At 29.7% G+C, this 21969-nt stretch overlaps 2 protein-coding genes across 3 annotated transcripts in view; one reads left to right on the top strand and one right to left on the bottom strand.

Annotated features, from left to right (window-relative positions):
- The window catches only part of LOC107453502 (peroxisomal N(1)-acetyl-spermine/spermidine oxidase), a gene marked incomplete in the record, with an annotated part of 59871 nt that extends 46656 nt beyond the window's left edge, over positions 1-13215 (bottom strand). For both annotated transcript variants that reach the window (XM_043045263.2, XM_071188372.1), the window contains 3 exon segments: positions 2693-3486; positions 8984-9158; positions 13086-13215. In XM_043045263.2, coding sequence (XP_042901197.1) covers positions 2693-3486; positions 8984-9158; positions 13086-13154 — 1038 coding nt within the window.
- A 5401-nt stretch (positions 13216-18616) lies between these two features.
- LOC107453505 (Transmembrane protein 131) overlaps positions 18617-21969 on the top strand; it is an 82509-nt gene continuing 79156 nt past the window's right edge. The window contains exon 1 of the mRNA XM_016070370.3: positions 18617-18883. Coding sequence (XP_015925856.2) covers positions 18748-18883 — 136 coding nt within the window. The 5' untranslated portion in view covers positions 18617-18747. The remainder of the gene's footprint in view (positions 18884-21969) is intronic.

Below are 21969 nucleotides of genomic sequence, written 5' to 3'. Positions count from 1 at the left end.
TAATTTGAAAAGTTATCGGGTCTATTTTTTAGATTTAAATAAAAGTTATTTATATAAGAATATTCAACAAAGCATTAACAAGATTAACATTATTGATCATACTGAATTTATAAAGATATTTAAAAAATGAAGCAAAGAAAACTTAATAAACTCATATTACTAACATAAATTAGTGAATGGTTCCTATTAAATTTTTATTAAAATTTGTTACTTTGTTCAGCATTTCATTAATAAAACTATTAAAAAAAAATTCAATAGTTTTGGAGTCTAAATACAATTAGTATTGAAGCTAAATATTTTTGTCAGAAGTAAATTATTATATAGCCTCCACATTTATATTTAATAAATCTGATAATTGAATTTTTATTTAAATTATTTTTAAATCAAATCATCAAGAGATGAATTGAAGTTTTTTGGAATGAGACATCCAAATTAATATACGATTTTTTAATGCATTTGCTAAATTTTAAAATATAAACCCCTCACTTCACACTTTTTTAAAAAATCTTGCCTTAAAATATTATTGAGTTTGTTTCATAAAATAAATTAAGAGCCCTGAAAATTTTATAAGTAATAAAGTGCAATAAAAAATCTAAACTTTTTAAGCAACTAGTCGACGGTCCCTTAGGTAAAAGATTATATGTTTAAAAACATCAACTAATTCTTTTCTTTATTAAATTTAATGAATAAAAGAGAGACATTTTGAAGTGATGAAGCTTTGTAATTGTTGACTGCTCTCCACATAAAAAGACATAATTAGTGAATGATCCCCAAGTCAAGTTCAAAGATTATGGTATTGATCTATAAATAGAATAGTGCAAGGCCATTGGCTTGCAAGTGCCGAATACAATGGTACTTCACCAGACATGAAATTAACAAGAGAAATAAAATTTTATTTTGCTATTAGGGAAAATTTTTGGGAACGTTTAGTTGGTCCCCATAACCAGCAAAAATTCGAGAAATATTTTTTTAATTCGATTTCAAAGGGTGAAAAATGAAGCCTGAAATCAGGAATCTCTTGCAAAATGCAACCGAGTTGCTTATAAGAGTTCAAGAACCCTTCCAACCGAATCCAGCTCAATGTAAGCACGTGCGGACTTGCAAGTACTTCATCAAACATGTAAAATAATTGGCGCTTTCTTAAGGTACGTCAATTGTTGAATGGAAGTGTTGAAAGGAAACATCACGAAAACCACCTTTTTTGCATAATTCGTGGCAGAAACCGGTGAAGCAAAAAATCTCTTTTTGGAAAAGGGAAAATTAAGAACTTTTTAAAAACATCCAATGAAAGAAGCAATTTTAAGGGGTTTTAAAAAACAGAAATAAGCACCTATAAGCACTTTTTAAAAATGCTATGCACTCTGTTAAAAGTTGAAAAAAGAATACTAATTTTACTTGTATTAATACTACTAATTTACTTAGATTATCCAATGAAAAAAGCAACTTTAAGGGCTTTTAAAAAACGGAAATAAACACCTTTAAAAAACACTATGCACTCCGTTTAAAGCACTCTGTAAAAATGCTATGCACTCCGTCTGAAAAAAGAATACAAATTTTACTTGACTTTATTTTTGTGAATGTCTAGATTTCAGAAGGAGCGAAGTACATTTTTCACCCCCTCACTTTAATTTAAGAGGAAAATATATTTTTCTATTTGGAAAATAATGTTTCCTTTTTGAAAAATAACTTCTAAGTTGAAGATTTAAAAAAAATTTCTTCTAAAATTACCTAATCTGGAAATATACCAAACTTGAAATATTTCCAGATTGTTAAGGGTTCATAACATCTATGAAACTAATTTGTATTTCATTTTGAATTATTTCATTGAAATTGAATTAGGTTTAAAGAAAAAAATTTCTCTGTCTGTTAAATTAAGTTTCATAAACAAAACAAAAAAATTGTGTAAATTAAGAAATTTAGGAAAAACTGTTAAAAACTTATTCGAAGAACAAGTTTTTATATTTCATTGGTTAATGATATCCATCATCTGTTCAGTTGTAGACCAATCTTGAAAAAGAAAATTCATAATTTTTGAACCAAAATGCTTCATATATAAGCAACTTATGGATATAACAAATAAAACTGTTTTATTTCTCAATGTAACATATAAATTGGTTAAAAACCATTTTTTAAAGTTGTCAGCACATCCCTATGGCCAGAAAATTGTTAAGGTTGCTTAACTAATAAATATCTACCTATAAATCCTTTCATCATTTAAAGGTATTTACTTATAGAATTTCTTGTATCATCCTTTATTCATATTATTCTCAATTATGTAACAATATTGAAAATGGTAAGTAACTTAATCATGTTGAAATTATTACTTAACAGCAAATGCGTTATGTTTACTTTTAAAAATTATTTTACAAAATAAGTTTTGTATCACACAGTTAGAAAGCTAACTCTACATGTTAAGAAAATATTTTAATCACAGTACAAATAATCCTCCCCCCTTCAAAAGTAGAGAGAAATACCTTTCAACTCAGAGAATCCTTTATCCAATTTTTTTTTTTTTTTTACCAAATTAAAATTAACATTGCCTAAAGTGGGTATTGTATAATGCAATTAAAAAGTGTTATGGCTTGAAAGATTGTAACGAGAGAAAACCTTATATTTATGTCACAAAGATAATTTGTTAGAATTTGTCCCAGCTTACTTTAGCTTTAAAAATACAATAAATAAAATCACTTACTTGTGTTGAGTTATTAAAATATTCTTTCAACTTTTTATCCCACAATACATTTATCACAGTACATTCATCCCAAAAGGGTATTTCAAAGTTCAAGAAAACCTTGTTCACCACTCCAAACCCCAAACAAGATATCACATTTAGTTTCTTTTCACTAAGGCTGGGATAAAATAGTGATTGGGAATATTCTTTCAAATAACCTAAAGGAACAGTTACAACAACATGATGAGCTAAGTATTCTTTTCCATTTTCACAAAATACCATAACACCTTCATCACCTGACCAATCAATTTTAGTAACATGGCTATTTTTTAAAATCCAATTCTGCGGGATATTTTGGAGAAATACATCTAAAATGCTTTGATATCCTTGCTGAAGTTCAACGGTCTGATGACCGTCACATTCCTTATAAGCACACAAAGATGTCTTAGACAAGACTTCCAAACTACAACAACCATTTAATTCACATTGAAATTTACAAAACCAGTCAAAAACTGCTTCTAAAGTATCAGTATAAGATTGATGTGCTATTTTAAATTTATTAAATTGCTCTTTCATATGATTAAGAACATTAACTTTTGTTTCATCATCAATAGATTCCATTTTTTCATACAGATATTCAATTAACAAATGAACAATTTTCTTAGTTTCTTCAGGTAAAAATCCACAGTCTTCAATTGTCTTTATATAACTGGGAGCATTTTCATCAACGAGATCTTTTGATTTTGCAATATTATAAATAATATTGTTTTTTTGGCCATGAATCCACTGGGCACCCATTTCTATATGATGAGGACCTATAAAATATATTTCTTTTCAACAACTAAATTAAAAAATATATTTCTTAAAATAAATATACATGCAACAAATGAACGATTCAAGATGAAAATGCAGTATTTCAGGATTTAATCTTTATTCACTTTGTTCTTGTTAAAAGAGTTTGATTATAAGAATGCTTATCTTCTTAAAAAAAACATAAGAAATTTTTTGTTAAATATCTATTTTTATTTACCATATCGAATTTAACATATGCATCAACTCAATGATACCCCTTTGTAATTTCTAAAAAATATGAATAAGCGATCACTACCGAATAAACGCAACCACTTTAACAAGTTGACATTTTTATGTCATAGCTGTGTCAAAATCAAATTGAAACATCCATTGCCTGTGGGGGGAAAAAAGACGGAATGGAACAATTGATAGGGGAGGAGAAAAATGGTGTAAGAATTGATAGTAGAAAGAAAAAAAGGTTTCGTATTTTCAGAATTATACAAGATCAGTAAAAACTGATTTTTGCAAGGGTGCATAGTTTTGCTCTTGTTTTAAGGGAAACAAAAAGAGAATGTTTTGTTCCAAGAAACTGGTTATCATAACCATTAACACATCAATGTTCTAAAAATGAAACACTGAATTTGAATTTAATGAGCAATTAAAGTCAAAATAATATTATTTTATAATATGAAGTATTTCAGATGCGTCTTAGCAGCAGGCAGGGCCCCCAGGCACAGAAATTTTTTTGGGTCACTATCATGTCATACTGCTTAAAATCAAACTAAAAAACTTCACATACAGAAAATAAATCATTTTTAAGATACACAACAATTTTAACAAATTTAAATACATTTTAATTATCCCAAATACTCAATCCACATAAAATAAAGCATTTTAAACTATGCATAATTTAAAAGACAAAATTGAGATGCTAACCAGCCGCAATCCTCAAATAATAAAACAATTTTCACAACCATGGAAGCTGATTAAAATAATTAAATTAAAAATATATAAAGGTATAAAAAAGAAATCTAATAAGTATGAATTATTTAGTCAAACTTAGTTATTAAAACATATTTTAATGCAAATCTGACATAGCCAGTTTAAAAGTTGCTGTCCAATAGTGCTGTGTAATTCTAAACTCTTTCAATTATTACTTTATTTAACTAATTTTAAATACTAAACAGAGTAGTGGTCAAGCATTTTTAGAGACATTATGACTTAACATAAAACTTGCTCACATTTATTTTTCACTGATATTTTTTTCAGGAACGCAATGATTTCTGAACATTTTAAAATAACATATTTATATTTGTTTAAAGTGATGCAAATTCACTTCAGTATTAAACTCAAAATTATGTGAAAATTTATCTTTTCTAAATTAAAAAAATATTTATATAAAAAAATTCATGTTAAAAAGATTTTTTTAGCAAATCATTTGTTTTAAATCTCATTGGTTTAAACAAGCCAGTTCAACTCTGCATTAAAATATACTTAGAGTCATGAGACATGAAAAACTTTTCAGCTAAATACTTATCTGATTTTTTACTACTGTACTTACATGAAATAATTATTGTATGACATTGACATTAAAATGACAACACTAACCGAAGAACTTAGTGGAATAACCAGCTAACTGAAATTTTAGTGGATTTGAGTAAATGAGTTCTAAAGTTTATATGTTCCTCCTTTTTGAGGAAGATCATTGGTCTTCACATTTGACACTGTAACCTTGGGAGACACCTACACATAATGGGTATTGAATTTGATTCTCTTTGTCGAGCTTGTCATCTTGAGGAAGAGACTTCACGATATATATTTTGTGATTGTGAGGTCTATTCTGCCCAAAGATTTGAGCATTTAAGGCAATATTGCATTAAGGCCTAGGAATTGAAAGATATTCCTGTCAGGTGTTTGCTGAATTTTATTTCAGCCATAAAGCTTTCTAGTTAATCATGATTTAAGGTTTGGGTAGAATACACCTCTGGTCGATGTGCCCTGCTCTTTGGAGCTGCCCAACCTCTAAATCTAATCATGGCCTGAACAGAAAGTTTAGCATTAGTCAACGATGATTGACGTAACACTCACTCAACATTTTAATATACCTTCATCAAACCATAAGTCATCAGCGGAAATTTAAAAAGGATGCAAGAAAAAATAAAATAAAATAGCAGATACATTTAAAGTAAGTTTTCTTTCTTTTATTTAACTTAAATTTATAAAAATATAATTGTTCACGCTGTTAAAATTTGTTTTTGAATACTTTTATTGAATTTCATTTTTCAATTATGTTCGTGATGAATTCTTAGTATAACTTATTTTTTCTTTTATAATACTCATGCTGTTTCATGAATTTTTTTTCTCTTAATGCTTTTATTAATTTTAAAATTTGTATACAACAACTTTCCTCTTAAATAAATTATCTTAATTTCGGTTTTACTAAAATTATAACTAACTTCTTATAATAATTGCAATTCTTTATTGCGTAATGAGACAATGAACATGAGTAACATCGGTTTCCACTGCAGATAATAATTACAAAAATTGCTAAAAATCTTTTTAACAAAACCAGTAGTTTTGCACTTTTTTCGGAAATATTTCGCAAAATAGGTTTTGACAAAAATCATGCAATTAAGCAGTGTAGTGACAACTCTTTCAAGGTATTCATTAAGACTTCGTAACGAAAATGTATTAATGTTAGTGGTCACCACTCATCAAGTAGAAACTAAAAAAGATTGGCCACAAAAATATATCAATATTATTTATTACATTTCTTATTATTTGCTTGTTATTCACCCCGGAATGCGAAAATAAAAAGTGTCCCCAAAAGATTATATTCTATTAGTTTAAAAAAAAAAAAAAACACTTCAACAAGATGAGTATTGCTGCAGCTTTCAATAAAGAAAAATGGGAAAAATAATAATGAAATTAAATAAATAAAAAAAACTGAAATTATAAATTGTAGTACAATTAAGTAACTGTTTGCAACCAGCATTCTTTTATTCAAAAAGTGTAATCCAAAACGTCTCACATGAAAATTAATCAGAACCTTTTTTCTTATTTCCCCCTTTTTTTTCAAAAGGATGAATTACATGCTGAATCAGTTATAGGAACATAAATTTTCTTGCTTAACCTCACCCTTTTACTGAATCCTTTTCTATGTTCATCATTAAACACACAAGCACACTTGACCCTAAGGTCATGCATAGCAGGTATTTTTCATGTTTAGGCTACTGAAGAGTAATATTTTTTTAAATCTGAAGTTTTGTTTTAAATGTTTTCAACTTAATGGTATTAATTCAAAATCAAAACAAACTAAGTATTTTCTTTAAAGTATTATTACTAATGTAATTAATAATTCTATCAAAAAATAGAAGTTGACTAAAAAAGTAGCAATTTTTAGAGAGCTTTTTAAAAATTTTAAGACAATTTTGAATTAATTAAATCTTTCTTCTATATTTCAAGTTCAAATAAGATACTCTAAAGTATGCACTTGTAAAACTCGCATAGAGTTTTATACTTAATGATTTTGATTTAAAATCAAAACAAGGTAAGTTATGTCTTTAAAGCAGTGTAATTAAAGTAATTGTTTTATCAAAGAATAAAAATAAACTGAAAGAAAAGCAATAAAACAAAAACAAAAAAAAAAACGTTTATAAAAATTTGCAGACAATTTTGAATTACATTTTTCTTACAAGTACAAATAAAATAATCTAAACAATGCACTCATTAAACTCCAAAATATGCAAAAGTTTTAAATATTTATGTATGCATTTTAAATATTTCTTGAAAAAAAATATCAGAATCAAAATAATCATGATTTAGATAATAAAAAATTATTTAAATCAAATAAAAAGTTTTTTTTTCCTCCAAAATTTTAAAATCAGCAACTTTTTCAGTGCCAATCATTTTATCAATAAACATATCAAATCAATATAATAAAAATCAATCAATAGTTCTATAGGCGACCGGCCTGTGTAGGGGCAGGGAACTGTCCTTGCATCAGAAAGGTCCCGGGTTTGAATCCCGGGCAAGGCATGGATGTTTTCTTCTCGCTCTGTGTGTTCTATGTCCTTTCTCCCTTGTGTGTGAATGTGACCCACCCTATAAACGGGCTGTGGTTATTTGAATGGCGTGGCAGAAGTCGATTTCCTGGCCATAGATGGCGCCACTAAAAAACAGGAACAATCGCACCCCCACTGCCTAAACAGGCATATGCCACAAAAAAAATTATAAAAAATAGTTCTATAAATATATATAGCTTTTTTTTATTTCTTTGCATGTGTGGGTAAAGTACTGAGTTAAATCCCTAATAAGTCATCAAAATGAATATGTAGTATCTTAATTTGGATATCTTAAATTGGGGAGAGTATCAAAGGATATTGTGAAAATGTATTGTGGCATTTTAACACTACACATAACCCAATTAATGAAGATATTAATTTTCTTAAATGGCAAGTTCTCCTTTATTTAGGGTTTGAAAAACATCAGTTACCAAAATTTCACAATATGACTAATTTGTTTATAGATGAAGTTTTATTTTTGACTGGCTTTTAAATCTAATCAATGTTTCCCATCACATAAAATTAAAATTCTCTAGATTTTAACCAATTTTTTCATATTTATATATACACAAAATGGTTATTTTATGACAAATAATCAAAAGGAAGCTTTATTTCACTTGATAAAAAGTGCCTATTTACTCCACAAAAGTGCCCTTTTCAATAAATGCTTCCTGCCTCTTTTCAAAAGAAATGTGAACATTGGAAATTGGCAAAATGAAAGTGCATCAAAAATTGAATATTTCAATGTGTGATTTGAAACTCACGTGTTGTAATAATATTGTAATAAAAATATGGGATCTTCAAAACGACGTAAAAAAGCGTAGCAATAATTGCTATAAAAAAATTATTTAGATTTACGATGAAAACTGCATAAATAAAGCACATCAAAAGCGGTTAATTAAATGTACGATTTATAACTCACCAGTTGTAATATCGTAACAAAGGTATCAGGATTTTAAAAATCTCATGGAAATTTTTAGTTATAAATGCCAAAAAACGACCAAAAGCTCACTTGGAATTATGATGAAATCAACAAAATTAAAACCAGCCAAAAAGTTATTGCTTAAATTTGAAATTTGTTTATTGTAATATCGTACTAAAAATATTATGTTTTTTAAAACCATTAGGAATTCTGTAACATTGAGAAAGCGTTTGAGAAAAAACATAGATTTATAAGAGAATCTGCGCAAATTGAGCTCATCGAAATATAGTGATTAAATGATATAATGATTATAATGTGTGATTCAAAATTTTCCAATTTTTTTTCTCACCAAAAAAAAAATATATCATGGTAGTCAGAGGCTTCTGTAGGTCACAGATGAACAGTCAGAGGGCCGCATATGGCTCTCCAGCTGTGCTCTCTTAATTTATAATAAGTAAATAAAAAAAACAATCACCCAAGTTGAATAAAACTCCCTTCAATTTTGCTCAAATAAAAATGCCCGCTATGACTTACCAAGTTTTATAGTCTTTAATCTTCCTCCAATTCGATCTTGCGCTTCAAGTATACAAACTTCATTAAAGCCCAATTCTTTCAAACAAAATGCACATGCTAGACCTGACATACCAGCACCAATAATAACAATTCTTTTAGTGCGAAAGTTACTCATTCTTATGGAAATAGGTAATATCTAAAAATTAGAGTAAAAAAGATTCTGTTAATAAGAAACAAAAAATATACCACTTGCATTATATTCCTATAACAATTGCATTTTCATTCAGTACTTTTTCACATTTACAGGATGACCAATAAGTTCTCATAACAATCCAGTATAATTTAATATTGATATCCTAACAAATCCATGAAATAAAAATTTTAATATCTAATAATTTTTAACATAAAANAACATTATTTAAATAGGAATACGGACGGGACCGCTAAAAAAGTTCACTACATCCGAGTGTTCACTATATCCCAGGTTCACTATAGCGGGGTTCGACTGTAGGTTCAAAGCTTTTAAAATAACAAAAATACAGAGAATATTGCCATAAAATAAATTTTATTAGTAACCTTACTTTTAAAAAAAATGCTGAGTCATAATAAAAGTGCCTAAAAAAAGAAAAACAGAAAAAACAAATTTTTCTTAGTTTCTGAAACAAAACTTTAATACTGAAAATCACACTTTTCTATGTTACTGGTTATTTATATTACAGTACAGGGAAAGAGTAAATTAATAGTATGAGACGTTCTGTTAAAATGCTAGGCTATTAAAATGGAAAAAATGGACAGCAAAAAATGGAAAAAAATCCTTCTCAAAATATCAAAAAAATGACAAAATTGACTTGTCTATTTTTTTTTAAGTAATATCCATAAAAATTCAAAAAACTTGGAAAAATACATTTCTAAAAAATATTCTGTCGAATATTTGACTGATCCAACTGAATTTTTCACAGAAGGGCCAAATACTCGTTACATCCCCAATTTAAATCCAATGTTATTGCAACTTGAGAAATTCATAAAATGGAGGAAAACTTGAATTTTCAAACTGCTCATTGTTTCTAATTTAGACTTCAATTTTTTGTTGCCTAAGTGATCCTTTTCGATAAAGAAAAAGGAAAATGTTTACGATGTAAAAAGTCTAATAATTAATAAAATGAAATAATAAAGTACATTACAAAATAAGCATGGAATTTTATTTTGAACTATCAGTTTTGTTCTTATTTTAGGCTTTTGTTTAAAACCTATAAATTTTCTTCAATTAAAATATTAATTTGAATTTAAATTACTTAATTAAGACTAAATTTTTTCCTACTTTTATTCTGTGGGCATTGCAGTTTTTTTTAATTTATTAGAATTTAATTCGACAATGAATTTTCGTATTGCATGATATGATAAAAAAAAAAAAACATTTCTTTTCTTCAATGTTTATTCATTTTGATAAATCTATTGTTCATATGATAAAAATAGAAATTCTTTTTTTTGTAAAAAAAAAAGTATAAAGTTTTTTTATTTTTGAATGAATTCCAATAATGGAACACCTTTAATTTTTTACAAATATGTTACTAAGTTTATTGATAAAAAAAAATAGAACGCTAATGTTTAAATAAACATTATTACATTTGTCATTAACATGTCTAAATACATGTGCGGCCCTTCGTTAGCCAACCTGCCGTGCAAGAGGCCCTTCGCTCAAAAAGGTTGTGCACCCCTAATTTAAATAATCCTTATTTTCCTAAATAAATGCGAACACTTGCATTTAAATTATTTATGCTTTCATAAATTTTGATTTACTTAATATTTTCCTTTAAGATAGAATTATTTTAAAAATTAAACTTATTACTTTTTTGTATACTTTTGTGAATTTAAACATTAATTTTCTCTCTAACTGGCATAATTCAATGAATTTTCTTTTTTTAAATAATAAATTTTAAAAATAAAATAGCACGAACTGTTAATTCCAAATTCCTTTCCGTTAATTCTAAACAGAATATTTTAAAGTTATCAAAATGTGGAAAGAAAAAAATTCTGTTTTATTATAATATATTACAATGTTGAAAATTTACAAAAGTTCTATTTTTTGAATAAATACCTTTTATCTCAAAATGCACTTTAAAATGTTCGTTTTATTCTATTTTCAGTTCAGAATATTTAATAATTTTATCAAATATTTTTAAACTGCATATATTTCTTCATTAATTTATAAATGAAAATTCAGTTATTTGTGAATAAATATTCTTGGTATTTCAGAAAAGAATAAACTAAAATATTTTGATCATCAATATAAAAATATATGAAGTATTTATTGCATAACTTTAGCATATTATCTAAGATCAATTTTAAGAAGGTATTTATGCTTAACACTATTTGATAATGAAAATCAGTATGCTATTTGTAGTTATGATTAAGATTATATTGTGATTTGTTAATTTAATTATAGTTTTAAAATTTCATTATGATACTCTAACATCTATCTAAACTTGTATACAGTGATAAAAATTAAGTTTTTCTGTACTTCCTTCCCTAAAACATTGAAAGAGACTAACAGTTTTAAATTCTTAAGAAATTCATTTTTTTAAATATTCATAGAAATTCATTTTTTTAATAAGCATATGAATTTGGAATAGCAAATTCATATGCTTATTCATGGATAAAAAAAATCTGTTAGCAGAAGATTGGTTACATTATTTTAGACAAAGACATCAAAATCTTTCTCTTTGCCAACCTTAAGCAACAAGTTCATCACGAGCCACAAACTTCAATCAACTTAATGTTTCAGCATTTTTCAAAACTGTTTATGAATGTTACTACTTTGGACCTAAGAATATTTATAATTTTGATTGGTTAGCAAAACTATAGTTGGGAGGGGGAAGGACGAAAAGAAATTTTGTTCCCTGAACTATTTGGTTTCTTGTAGTAAAAAAATTTAAAATATTTGAAAACTTTCAAGCTAATTGTTTTTCCTTCTCTTTTTTTTTTTCTAAGTGAAATAAAAATTCCCAGTTTTAGGAGAAAAAAATTTGCACTCTAACAGAAGAGCCGTGCCGATTGTACTAACCATTTTCCAAAAGCATATTAACTTTTAAATCAAATTGATGAAAGTGTAGGACTCATTTGTAAACAGACGCAATGAAAATATAAGAATAGTCCTGTTACAAAAAATGTAAGTTTGGAAATGTTTATAATGCTTAAAATTTTTAAAGTAGCTGAAATTTTAAAAATTATCTTTAAACTAGAATAGTAAAAGTAAGTAATTTATGTTAGTTCAATGCAAACAAAGGTTGGTCCATTGTACCAAGGAGATAGAACACAGTTATCCATTTTGCGAATGCACAAAGTGTATTTTTTTTATTTTATATATATATGATACTATGTAATTATTGTTGCAAAAAATTAAAATACGACCAGAAAGGTTTAAAGAGTGCTTGTTGATTTTTTCAGGAATGTTATATTTTTACTTCATGTAAAAAATAAATAAAAAAATACACAACTGGAATATTTTGCCCCCTCCTTATGTATGCTTATAGCTTTTTCAATTGTACAAATTAAACTTTTTTACATTTTTCAATCATGTTTTATTTTCGAAGCATTAAACAAAAATTTCGAGTTCTTTTAGATCACTAAAGAAAACTTTGAAAATACTTTAAGGCCACAAAACTGTTGGGACCCTACGAATTAGATATTCTATAATAATTTAAAAATTAACTCCCTTGAGGCCCTTTTTTTAATAGTTGACCATCAATTTTACAAATTATGTGTACTAACAAAAATATGCATACATATAAATAATATTTAATGGCATTAAATTGTTTTCTCGATGTATTCTGAAAGGATTAGTTCCTTTCTTGGACGCTTGATTACATTGTTTTAAATAAAATAAATTTTTAAAAAAACACTTGAACATAGAAAACCAGATTCGCTGCAATAAAATTATGATAACTAAATGCATTCGGTGAAGAATATAATTAAATGAATATGATTTGTATAATCAATCCTTTTATTATTCAAATAAATTTATTTAAAAACCAAAGGATGTCAGCATGTTACACTAAATTAAAAAATTTCACCATTAAATGGAAAATCGAAAAATGTTTAAATTTAAATCACGTTTCAATCTTACTTTTCCAGGAAATAAAGTAGTAGTAGTAGTAATCCTATGAACCGTTTCGTCACTTTGTGCTTTATACATGCGCTTGCAGCTTTCATTGATTAAGAAAAATAAAATTGCTAGGTTGGCTGTTGTAGTTCATTTACGTCGCACTAGAGCTGCAGAATGGGCGACAGTCTGGTTGATTGATTGATTTTTTCATTTACTTCGCACTAGAGCTGCACAATGGGCTATTGGCGACGGTCTGGGAAACATCCCTGAGGATGATCCGAAGACATACCATCACAATTTTGATCCTCTGCAGAGGGGATGGCACCCCGGCTTCGGTAGCCCGACGACCTGCACGCGAAGTCGAGCACTTTACGGTAGAACAGTTTAACGAAGACCAATACCGCGCACCCTCGGTCCCTACGCAGACTGATCCAAGTGGTCACCCACCCGCACACTGACCGCAACCAGTGATGCTTGACTTCGGTGATCTGCTGGGAACCATGTCTTAACGATCAGTCCACTGCGAGCCAGGTAGGTAGGTTAATTATTTATGTAGCACTAGAGTTTCCCAATGGGCTATTGGCGACAGTCGGGGAAACATCCCTGAATATGATCCGAAGATATGCCATCACAATTTCGGTTCTCTGCAGAGGGGATGGCTCATCTGCTTTGGTAGCCAGACGACCTGCGTGCGAAATCGAGCACTTTAACGGTAGAACAGTTTAACAAGGACCGATAAGCTTTTGCAACGCTCGAATGCGCCATCTGGGGAAGAGACTGGTTTCATGCCTTTGGCCCCTTTCCTGCTCCTTTCAGTTGTATAGGAATATACTACGATATTTCTCCTTTTCTTAATATTATAGTTTTTTAATGAATAAAAGTATTTTTGTAAATTTCCATGATGCTTTCTTTTAGAACTATGTTTAATGTAGTTTTCAGTTCCATATAATTTCCAGTTCCAATAGTTTTCAGTTCCAAAAAATATTAATTTGAAAGAAAATCAAGACAGAAACTACCGTACTTCCTTCTTCTATGACTCTCCACACGCTAATAGTGAAAGCATGCGAAGTGTTACCATAGGTAGAGAGTTCTGCTCTACGCCACCTGCAGCCTATTTCGATTGCCGATACAGCGAACCCCTGGTACTTACGCAGGCTGATCAAAATGGTCAAATTGAATGTAGGGTTTAGTGGCACAAGGTTCAAAAAAAGGACATGCTGCGCCAAAGACGCGGATTTAAACAGAATTAAATGTAGTTGTAGTTTATTTACGTCGCACTAGAGCTGCACAATGGGCTATTGGCGACGGTCTGGGAAACATCCCTGAGGATGATCCGAAGACATGCCATCACAATTTTGAGCCTCTGCAGAGGGGATGGCACCCCCGCTTTGGTAGTCCGACGACCTGCACGCGAAGTCGAGCACTTTACGGTAAAACAGTTTAACGAGGACCAATACCGCACACCCTCGGTCCCTACGCAGACTGATCCAAGTGGTCACCCACCCGCACACTGACCGCAGCCAGTGATGCTTGACTTCGGTGATCTGCTGGGAATCGTCTCTTAACGATCAGTCCACTGCGTGACACAGAATTAAAAGCAAAGTAGAACGCATGTATAAAATCAGATGAGATAATGCAAATTCTAAAACAATGGTGTAAAGTTACATATATTAAAATCAATAACACTTCATGGTAAAATTACTAAAATGGTAAGAAGTATGAAACAATTATATACAACTTCAAATTCCAATAGCGTGTAAAAATGCAAAGATGTTAGGATGGTGATTTTTATCTAACTAGTCTTTTATTCATAAAATCGTGCTTCCAAAAAAGGTGAGGTGATGTTGGTTAAAATATGAGCCAGAGATTAATATATGATGAATTGAAAGTAAAACTTTGCAAGTATAGCACCCAGGAGGCGGTTCTCCGAACAGCAAATGAAGATGAGTCAGCCGAGTATGTCCTATACGAAGGCGGATGAGCTTGACATTTGCTTCACGTAATTACAACTCAGGCCTCGGCCCTAACGTGGATTTAATAGTATGCAGTTTGTTCTAAATTTGTTAATCCCAGTGTTGCTGCAGCAAAGACATAGTAAAATGTCGTATGTAATTCTTCATGTCAGAAATGGGAACTTATAGTGTTAATGGAGTTGTAGCAGATCGGGCAGCAGAGTCAGCCATGTCGTTACCTGAAATGACTGGGGATCCAACAAAACAAAATGTTAAAACCATTTTCGTAAAGACTAACTAACAGATGTTTAATGATTCATAAAATAGGGTGAGCTTCGCTGTTTATATGATTCAGCTGGCGTAAAACACTTAGGCTGTAAGAGTAAATGTTGCAAAACTTTCGTGCGGTCAGTGATGAGATAAGTCGTAGAGCTATGAGAATGGCTACAGCTTCAGCAGTAAATACAGAGCGTATGGACGGTATGATATAACTGTATGTTCGATCAACTATAATGATTCCACTACCAACATGTCCTGGAGATTTTGACCCATCCGTAAATACGGAAATATACTGGGAATACTCATGACGATGAGAGATGAATAGCCAAATATACACGTTAGGAGCTATACTGGATTTTCTGTATGAAGCAAATAGAGAATGAAAGTGATATGACGAAGTAACACAAGGCTTGTTAAGAAAGCAATCGGTTGATTGAGATGGTGATTCGCAAAAATTGAATGTCTGAATGACATGCGAGTATTAAAAGGGGGTATGTATGAGGGTCGCGCATCATGTAATAGTCGTAAGCTTAGTGGAATAATCTCATGTCGAAGAGGATGTGAGTTAGATAACATAACATGAAAGTAAAATGTAAGACAGAGCTACATACGTCTAAAATATATAAGTCATAAATTACATATACTATATAAACTTTCGACTGGGGACGTTCGAAATGAGCCGCTGCAGAGTCGTATTGCAGTATGATGCACTATAGCCAACCGGTTCAAATTTGTAGCAGTTGCAGTGCCATAGACTGAGCAAGCGTAATCTATGCGTGATAATATCAATGCTTTGTAGATTCTGATAAGGGTGATGCTCTCCGCATCCCAGAAAGTATTTAAGAGAACACGTAACACATTTAAAGTTTTTTCACAACGTTTTCTAAAATAAAGATTATGGGGCGGAAAAGTGAGCTTGTTGTCAAAAATTATGTCGAAATATTTTGTGTCCTAAATATACATTAATAATATTTTCAAACTTTTTCATTTTGTATGCATATATATATATANATCACTGCTCTACACTAAATAAATGGCAATATTTAGTGTTAATGTTTGTTAAAAAAAAAAAGTGTTTATCTCCTATAAAAGTTGAAATTTTAACTTGTTACAGTAAAGTGCCAAAGTGTAAAATAACATTTTTAAGAATGAATGCTTCAAAAAATACTCATGCGTGAAAAATGTATCTTTCGCATTGCAAAGTTGCCACCCTCAACATTAAAGCTATGTTAAATTAAAACTCAACATTAAAACTATGTTGAACTATGTCAACCGCGGCCTTCCCCGCTTTTTTGCTCCAGTGGGTCTAAAAAGCAATATCTTTTTTTATTGTATTGTCATCACTCATTCGAATCACGTGGGCCATCCAATTCATTCTATTTATTTTTATGTATTTAATAATATCGGGTTGGTTATAACTCTTGTATAGTTCAAAGTTAAATCTCCTTCTCCTGTTATTGTTTTCATTTACACCACCTAGTATACTCCGCAAAATCTTTCTCTCAAACAGTGCGATACAATTTTCCTCCAGTTTTGTCATTCTCCAAGCTTCAGAAGCAATGTTTCAATTAAGCTGAAAACTACCGTATTGCGGCATATTTATCCAATTTTTAATTCGATTTACTGGATTTAATACCATTTTGATGCTCTAAGACAGGGATGGCTGGCGAGCCAATGGCACGCATGCCATTTATGGCACGCGACACAATATTTTGGGCACGCCACCGATCACAATTGTTATTGCACTATGAATTGTTATCACACATTGTGTTATGAAGCATATGTAACAATTAAATTAAAATTCACAAAAAAAATAATAATAAAGCAATATTAGTAATAAAATTAACATTTTTTGCTAAAAACAATTAATAACCATAAAAAACAAGCTAACAATAAATAATTAGCAAAAAAAAAATTAACAGTCCTGCTTAAACTAACATCTTACAACCTAATATAAGTTATTTGTCATCTAATCTGCAACAACAGAAGCCACACTAATGTTACTTTAAGTTGAATTACGCGTATAACTGAGACATTGCAAAATGTTTTTTTTTTCAATGTAAATAAAGAGTTTTAGTAATATTTTCCCAGTAATCACGAAGTCAAAATTATTTGACGGCACGTCTATGACCTCATTAAACAGTTTTTTGAAAAAATGGCACGTTGGTGCATAAAGGTTCGCCACCCCTGCTTTAGTGGATGCTAGGAGAATGCCCTTACAGCTGAGCGCTAATAAGAATTTGAATTGAATTACTGATATTAAATTAGCCAATAATAGCTAATTTATCACTTTGGGTCCACCACCAAATGCGAATGTACTCTCAAGAAACATTGATGTTTATTCTATTGAAGAAAGCTTATCTTCTTGTTGTTTTTTTTGTCCCGCAGTGGACTGATCTTAAGGACACGGTTCCCAACAGAACTCTGAAGTCAAGTTTCACTGGCTGCTGTCAGTAAGCGTGTGAGAGCGCAGGTGCTTAGGGACTGAGGGTGTTCCGTATCGGTCCTCGTAACGCTCTTCGACCGTAAAGTGCTCGATTTCGAGAGGAAGTCGTCGGGCCAACAAAGCAGAGAGCTATCCACCCTGCAGATTATCAAAATTGCGATGGCATGTCTTCGGATCATCCTCACAGGAATGTTTCCCAGACTGTCACTAATAGCCCATTGTCCAGCTTAAGTGCGACGTAGATAAAATACCCACCTATCTACCAACCTTTGTACTGTATTTCTTAGTGAAAATAATACTTAACAAAATTTATTAGATTTGATAATTGTCTAGCTTTTCTTAAATTCGCTGTCGAGAAAGGCAAAAAAAAAAAAAAAAAAAAAATTGGAAGTTTAAAGGAACAAATTTTTGGAAAATGGTTTAACTAATTGGGTCTTGTAAATGTGAATAAATATTTCGAAATGATTGATTACGTTTGAATAAGCCAATTTTTTTATTCCGACCTATTTTGAACCTGGGTGTATATTAAGTTCTCTTGCCGAGTTTCGTCTTCTAAAAGTGCTGAAATAGTGACTACATCTCCAAAGTAGTTTGTAGTTGCATTTAAAAAAAAAAGGTAGTTGTAGCTTTACTTAACTTGTTGTAGCATTTGCTAAAATAATGTAGTTTTTTCATCCACTGCTCTCGATCATGATCGGAGATGCGCGTAAATCCTTTGATTAGTAAGATAAGGGATCATTTGCCCTTTCTGCGTAAATATATATAGGCATGGAACAGATATCGTATTCGAACGAGATCCTGATTGGCGAGTTTTTCGCTGCTGAAAATCTATCAACTAATCAGGTTCTCAATCCCAGGCAAAAAAATCAGTTTCCATGCCTCCGACCACTGTCCAAAGAGGAAAAAAAAGTTGCTGACGAAAACCCTTTCGGAAAAGATGTTAATATTTCGTTTCAGTACACATGAGTTGGCATCAATGGTTTGATTTATAAACTAGCAGAAGAGTATGGCGCGTACGTGTGTATCATGTAAATATCAAACAGGAAAAATGAGAAATCAGAAAGTTTTAAGGATTCTTTTACTCTATAACGTATTAGAAACTGTTTACAGAGTTGTACAGGCAGCAGATAGCCGTACACATGGTACAGCACCATTATTATATATTAAAGATGACAGAAAAAGATTTGTTTCTGTCTCTGTGTAGTTTGTGTTTACATGAGATATATTTACATGAGAACATTATTATATATTGTTTTTAAGTATTTTATTATACACAAAATAAATGGATAAAATATTTTTATCATTTCGTATATTAATGGTTTAACACAGTTTTGATACTTATAAGTTTTCAGAAAAACTTTGGGTTCTACCTTAGTTTAGTTGAAGTTTACATGCAAATATATTGTTTTAAAACCTTTTTCAGAACTCTAAGTAATAAATAAAGTTTATTTCTTTTACTCGTTTAATTATGGTTTCAATTTTATGAACATGCACCCAAAATTATCAAATTCTTAAAAGATTTGCAATGAAGTGTAATTTGTGAGAAATTTTAAACAACCAGTGATATAATCTTGTTTTTTTTTTCACAGTTACGTTTCCTGTATCTATAAAACTACATCGAATAGTATTATTTACTTCACTAAAATCTTAAGATTTCCGTATCGTGATCTGTGGCAGAATAATCACAAAGTCTTGGCAACTTTCAGGCAGCAACCCATGAGAAACTATTAAAACATATCACAGAAAGAAACCAACTCAAGTTGTATAACTCGTAGTAACACCTGGGCAAGCCTCTACATGTTTTTCAAGATTTTCCTGTTTGAAATCAAATTGGCGATTGTTGTTGGCTTGGCTGATCACATTACGGAAATATCTCCAAAATCTCTGTTAAAATAAAAATATTTAAGTATTAAGTAATGATGCTGTTGAAAATAAAAATCATGGAATTTTTGAAATATTGCATACTGAATGCATATGAATATATGGGCAATTCCATGGCGACTAACGTTAGATTTTGATAGTTTTTTTTATTTTTAGATTTTCATTGATAAATATTTATCACTTTTTTAAAAAAAATGATATGAGTTGTTTTCCAATAGTCTAATATTATTATGTATGTATGAAAGAAGGATGAAAATTTGAAATGATTTATTTAGAATAAAAATATTACGTGATCTTTCTATTTTGTGATCTTTAGCACCATCTACAGCCGCCAAGGTGCCAAATGAATTTTAAACTTGCAATTTTAAAAAAATAAAAAACAAATAGACATTTGATTGGTGTTTGCTACAAGTAAAAACCTTCAAGTTCTATGATGTTTTTGTTTAGTTTCTCGCTGGTTTCTGCCCGCAAGTTACCGATTATTCTGACGCAGATCATGATACAGAAATCTTCCTAAAAAATAAAATGTGATTGATGTTACATAGAAAGAACATATTTTTATTTTGATATTCTCATTTTTCTAAACGCAATAATCCGTTTATTTAAAAAAAAAATTATTTAAAAAATTCAAATTAACAGGAAGCGTTGAAAGTACATATGATATGTAGAAAGTGGAAAATCGAAGAAAATCCCTTGTGACTGATACTACAATTTTTATGTGATTGATGTTGCAAATACAAACTATATTTGAATTTTAATACACTTTTTTATTATTGTTTTAAATAAAAATTAAAATTTGAGATTTTAGATATAAAATAGTTATTAAAAAACTAAGAAATTTGTTAATCTAGGAATGCTATTAAATGTTCATTTTTTGTTATGTTGTCCTTTGTATCAAGAAATTGTTCACAGTTGCTTATATTGTAATAAATTACGAATTTTTATTGCATCTTTACTATAGTGTGGCGAAAACTATGTTTTTTGTAGATAAACTGATAGACTTTCCATTTGGCTAATTTAGGCAAGTGCCAGAGATTAGGGCAAAAAATTCAAGTTTGAACTATTTTAAAATGTTGAACAAAAATTTCATGTTTTTTTATCCTCTGGAAGATTTATGTGGGAAAAAATGCTTTTCATTTTTTTTATCTGAGATTTTTTAAAATAGGTAACAAATACAGAACTGACAAACACAGGCCTAAAATAAATACAGGGCTGGGTCTTCCATTAGAAGAACATAATAAAATGCGTAGGGTCAGCAGAGAAAAAGGCAGAAAATAATATAACAATTCACATAAAAATATATTTATAACAAAAAAAAAATGTGTACCTTTGTATATTTCTTATCAAAGATTAAAATAAATTCATCAATTATACTTTTTTTACTTGACATTGTTTTCCTGTGAATAATTTTCCAGAATACCTTTGTATGACTTATACTCATGTTGATCTTTGAATTGATCTGTATATCTGTTATTTATCAAAAATGTCCTTTTGGTCATGTTTCAACTTTAATATACAGTGCACAAAAAGAAAAATAAATGGACTGCCTTCAGAGCCGGATTATACCTTTCGTAGGCCCTAGGCACAGCCGTTTTTGGGCCCTCCCCTCCTTCCGCCACTCCTCCTCTCTTTTCAAAATATATGCTAAAATTTTCTTGCATATTTTTTTTAACATTTTTATTAATATGGATTTTAATTTACAAATTTGTTTATCGAACTTTATCTGCAATACCGACATACTGCCGATATTGCAGTTGATATCGATAATACCATTATGATTAGTTCGATCGATAACTATGTAAACACTTCATGTCAACAATACAACAACAAATCAGCAAAGAAAACAGGGACATTGATAGTGAGATTAATTACAAGAAATATTTATACTACATTATACATTATTACTTCATCGTTTTCATGATACTACTATGATATGATAACTAAGTGAAGGAAATTAACATTGTCGTAAGTAAATCTTTTGAAATTATGAATGCAGAAGGAATTATGAATGCAAATGCAGAAGGAGAAAGATCTTTCTCCAGATTAAAATTGATAAAAAATTATTTGCGTTCAACAATGAATCAAGATCGTTTGGCATCGCTCGCACTTATGTCTATTGAATACAACATTTTGCGTAGTTTGGAATTCGACAACATAATACAAGATTTCGTTGAATCCAAAAATAGCAAAAAAGTAATATATTAGATCATAAGATTCTGTAAAATAATTTATTACTGAAAAATATTATATTTTTATTTATATCTTCATAATTTTGTGCAAAATACACTTGTTGTTTTTAAAGCTAAATTATTTTTGTCAGCAAATTTTTTTCTCCCAAGTTTTTCGT

The sequence above is a fragment of the Parasteatoda tepidariorum genome, chromosome X2 (genome assembly GCF_043381705.1).
Source record: "Parasteatoda tepidariorum isolate YZ-2023 chromosome X2, CAS_Ptep_4.0, whole genome shotgun sequence".
Lineage (NCBI taxonomy): Eukaryota > Metazoa > Arthropoda > Arachnida > Araneae > Theridiidae > Parasteatoda > Parasteatoda tepidariorum.
This window is presented reverse-complemented; position numbering and strand designations above follow the sequence as displayed.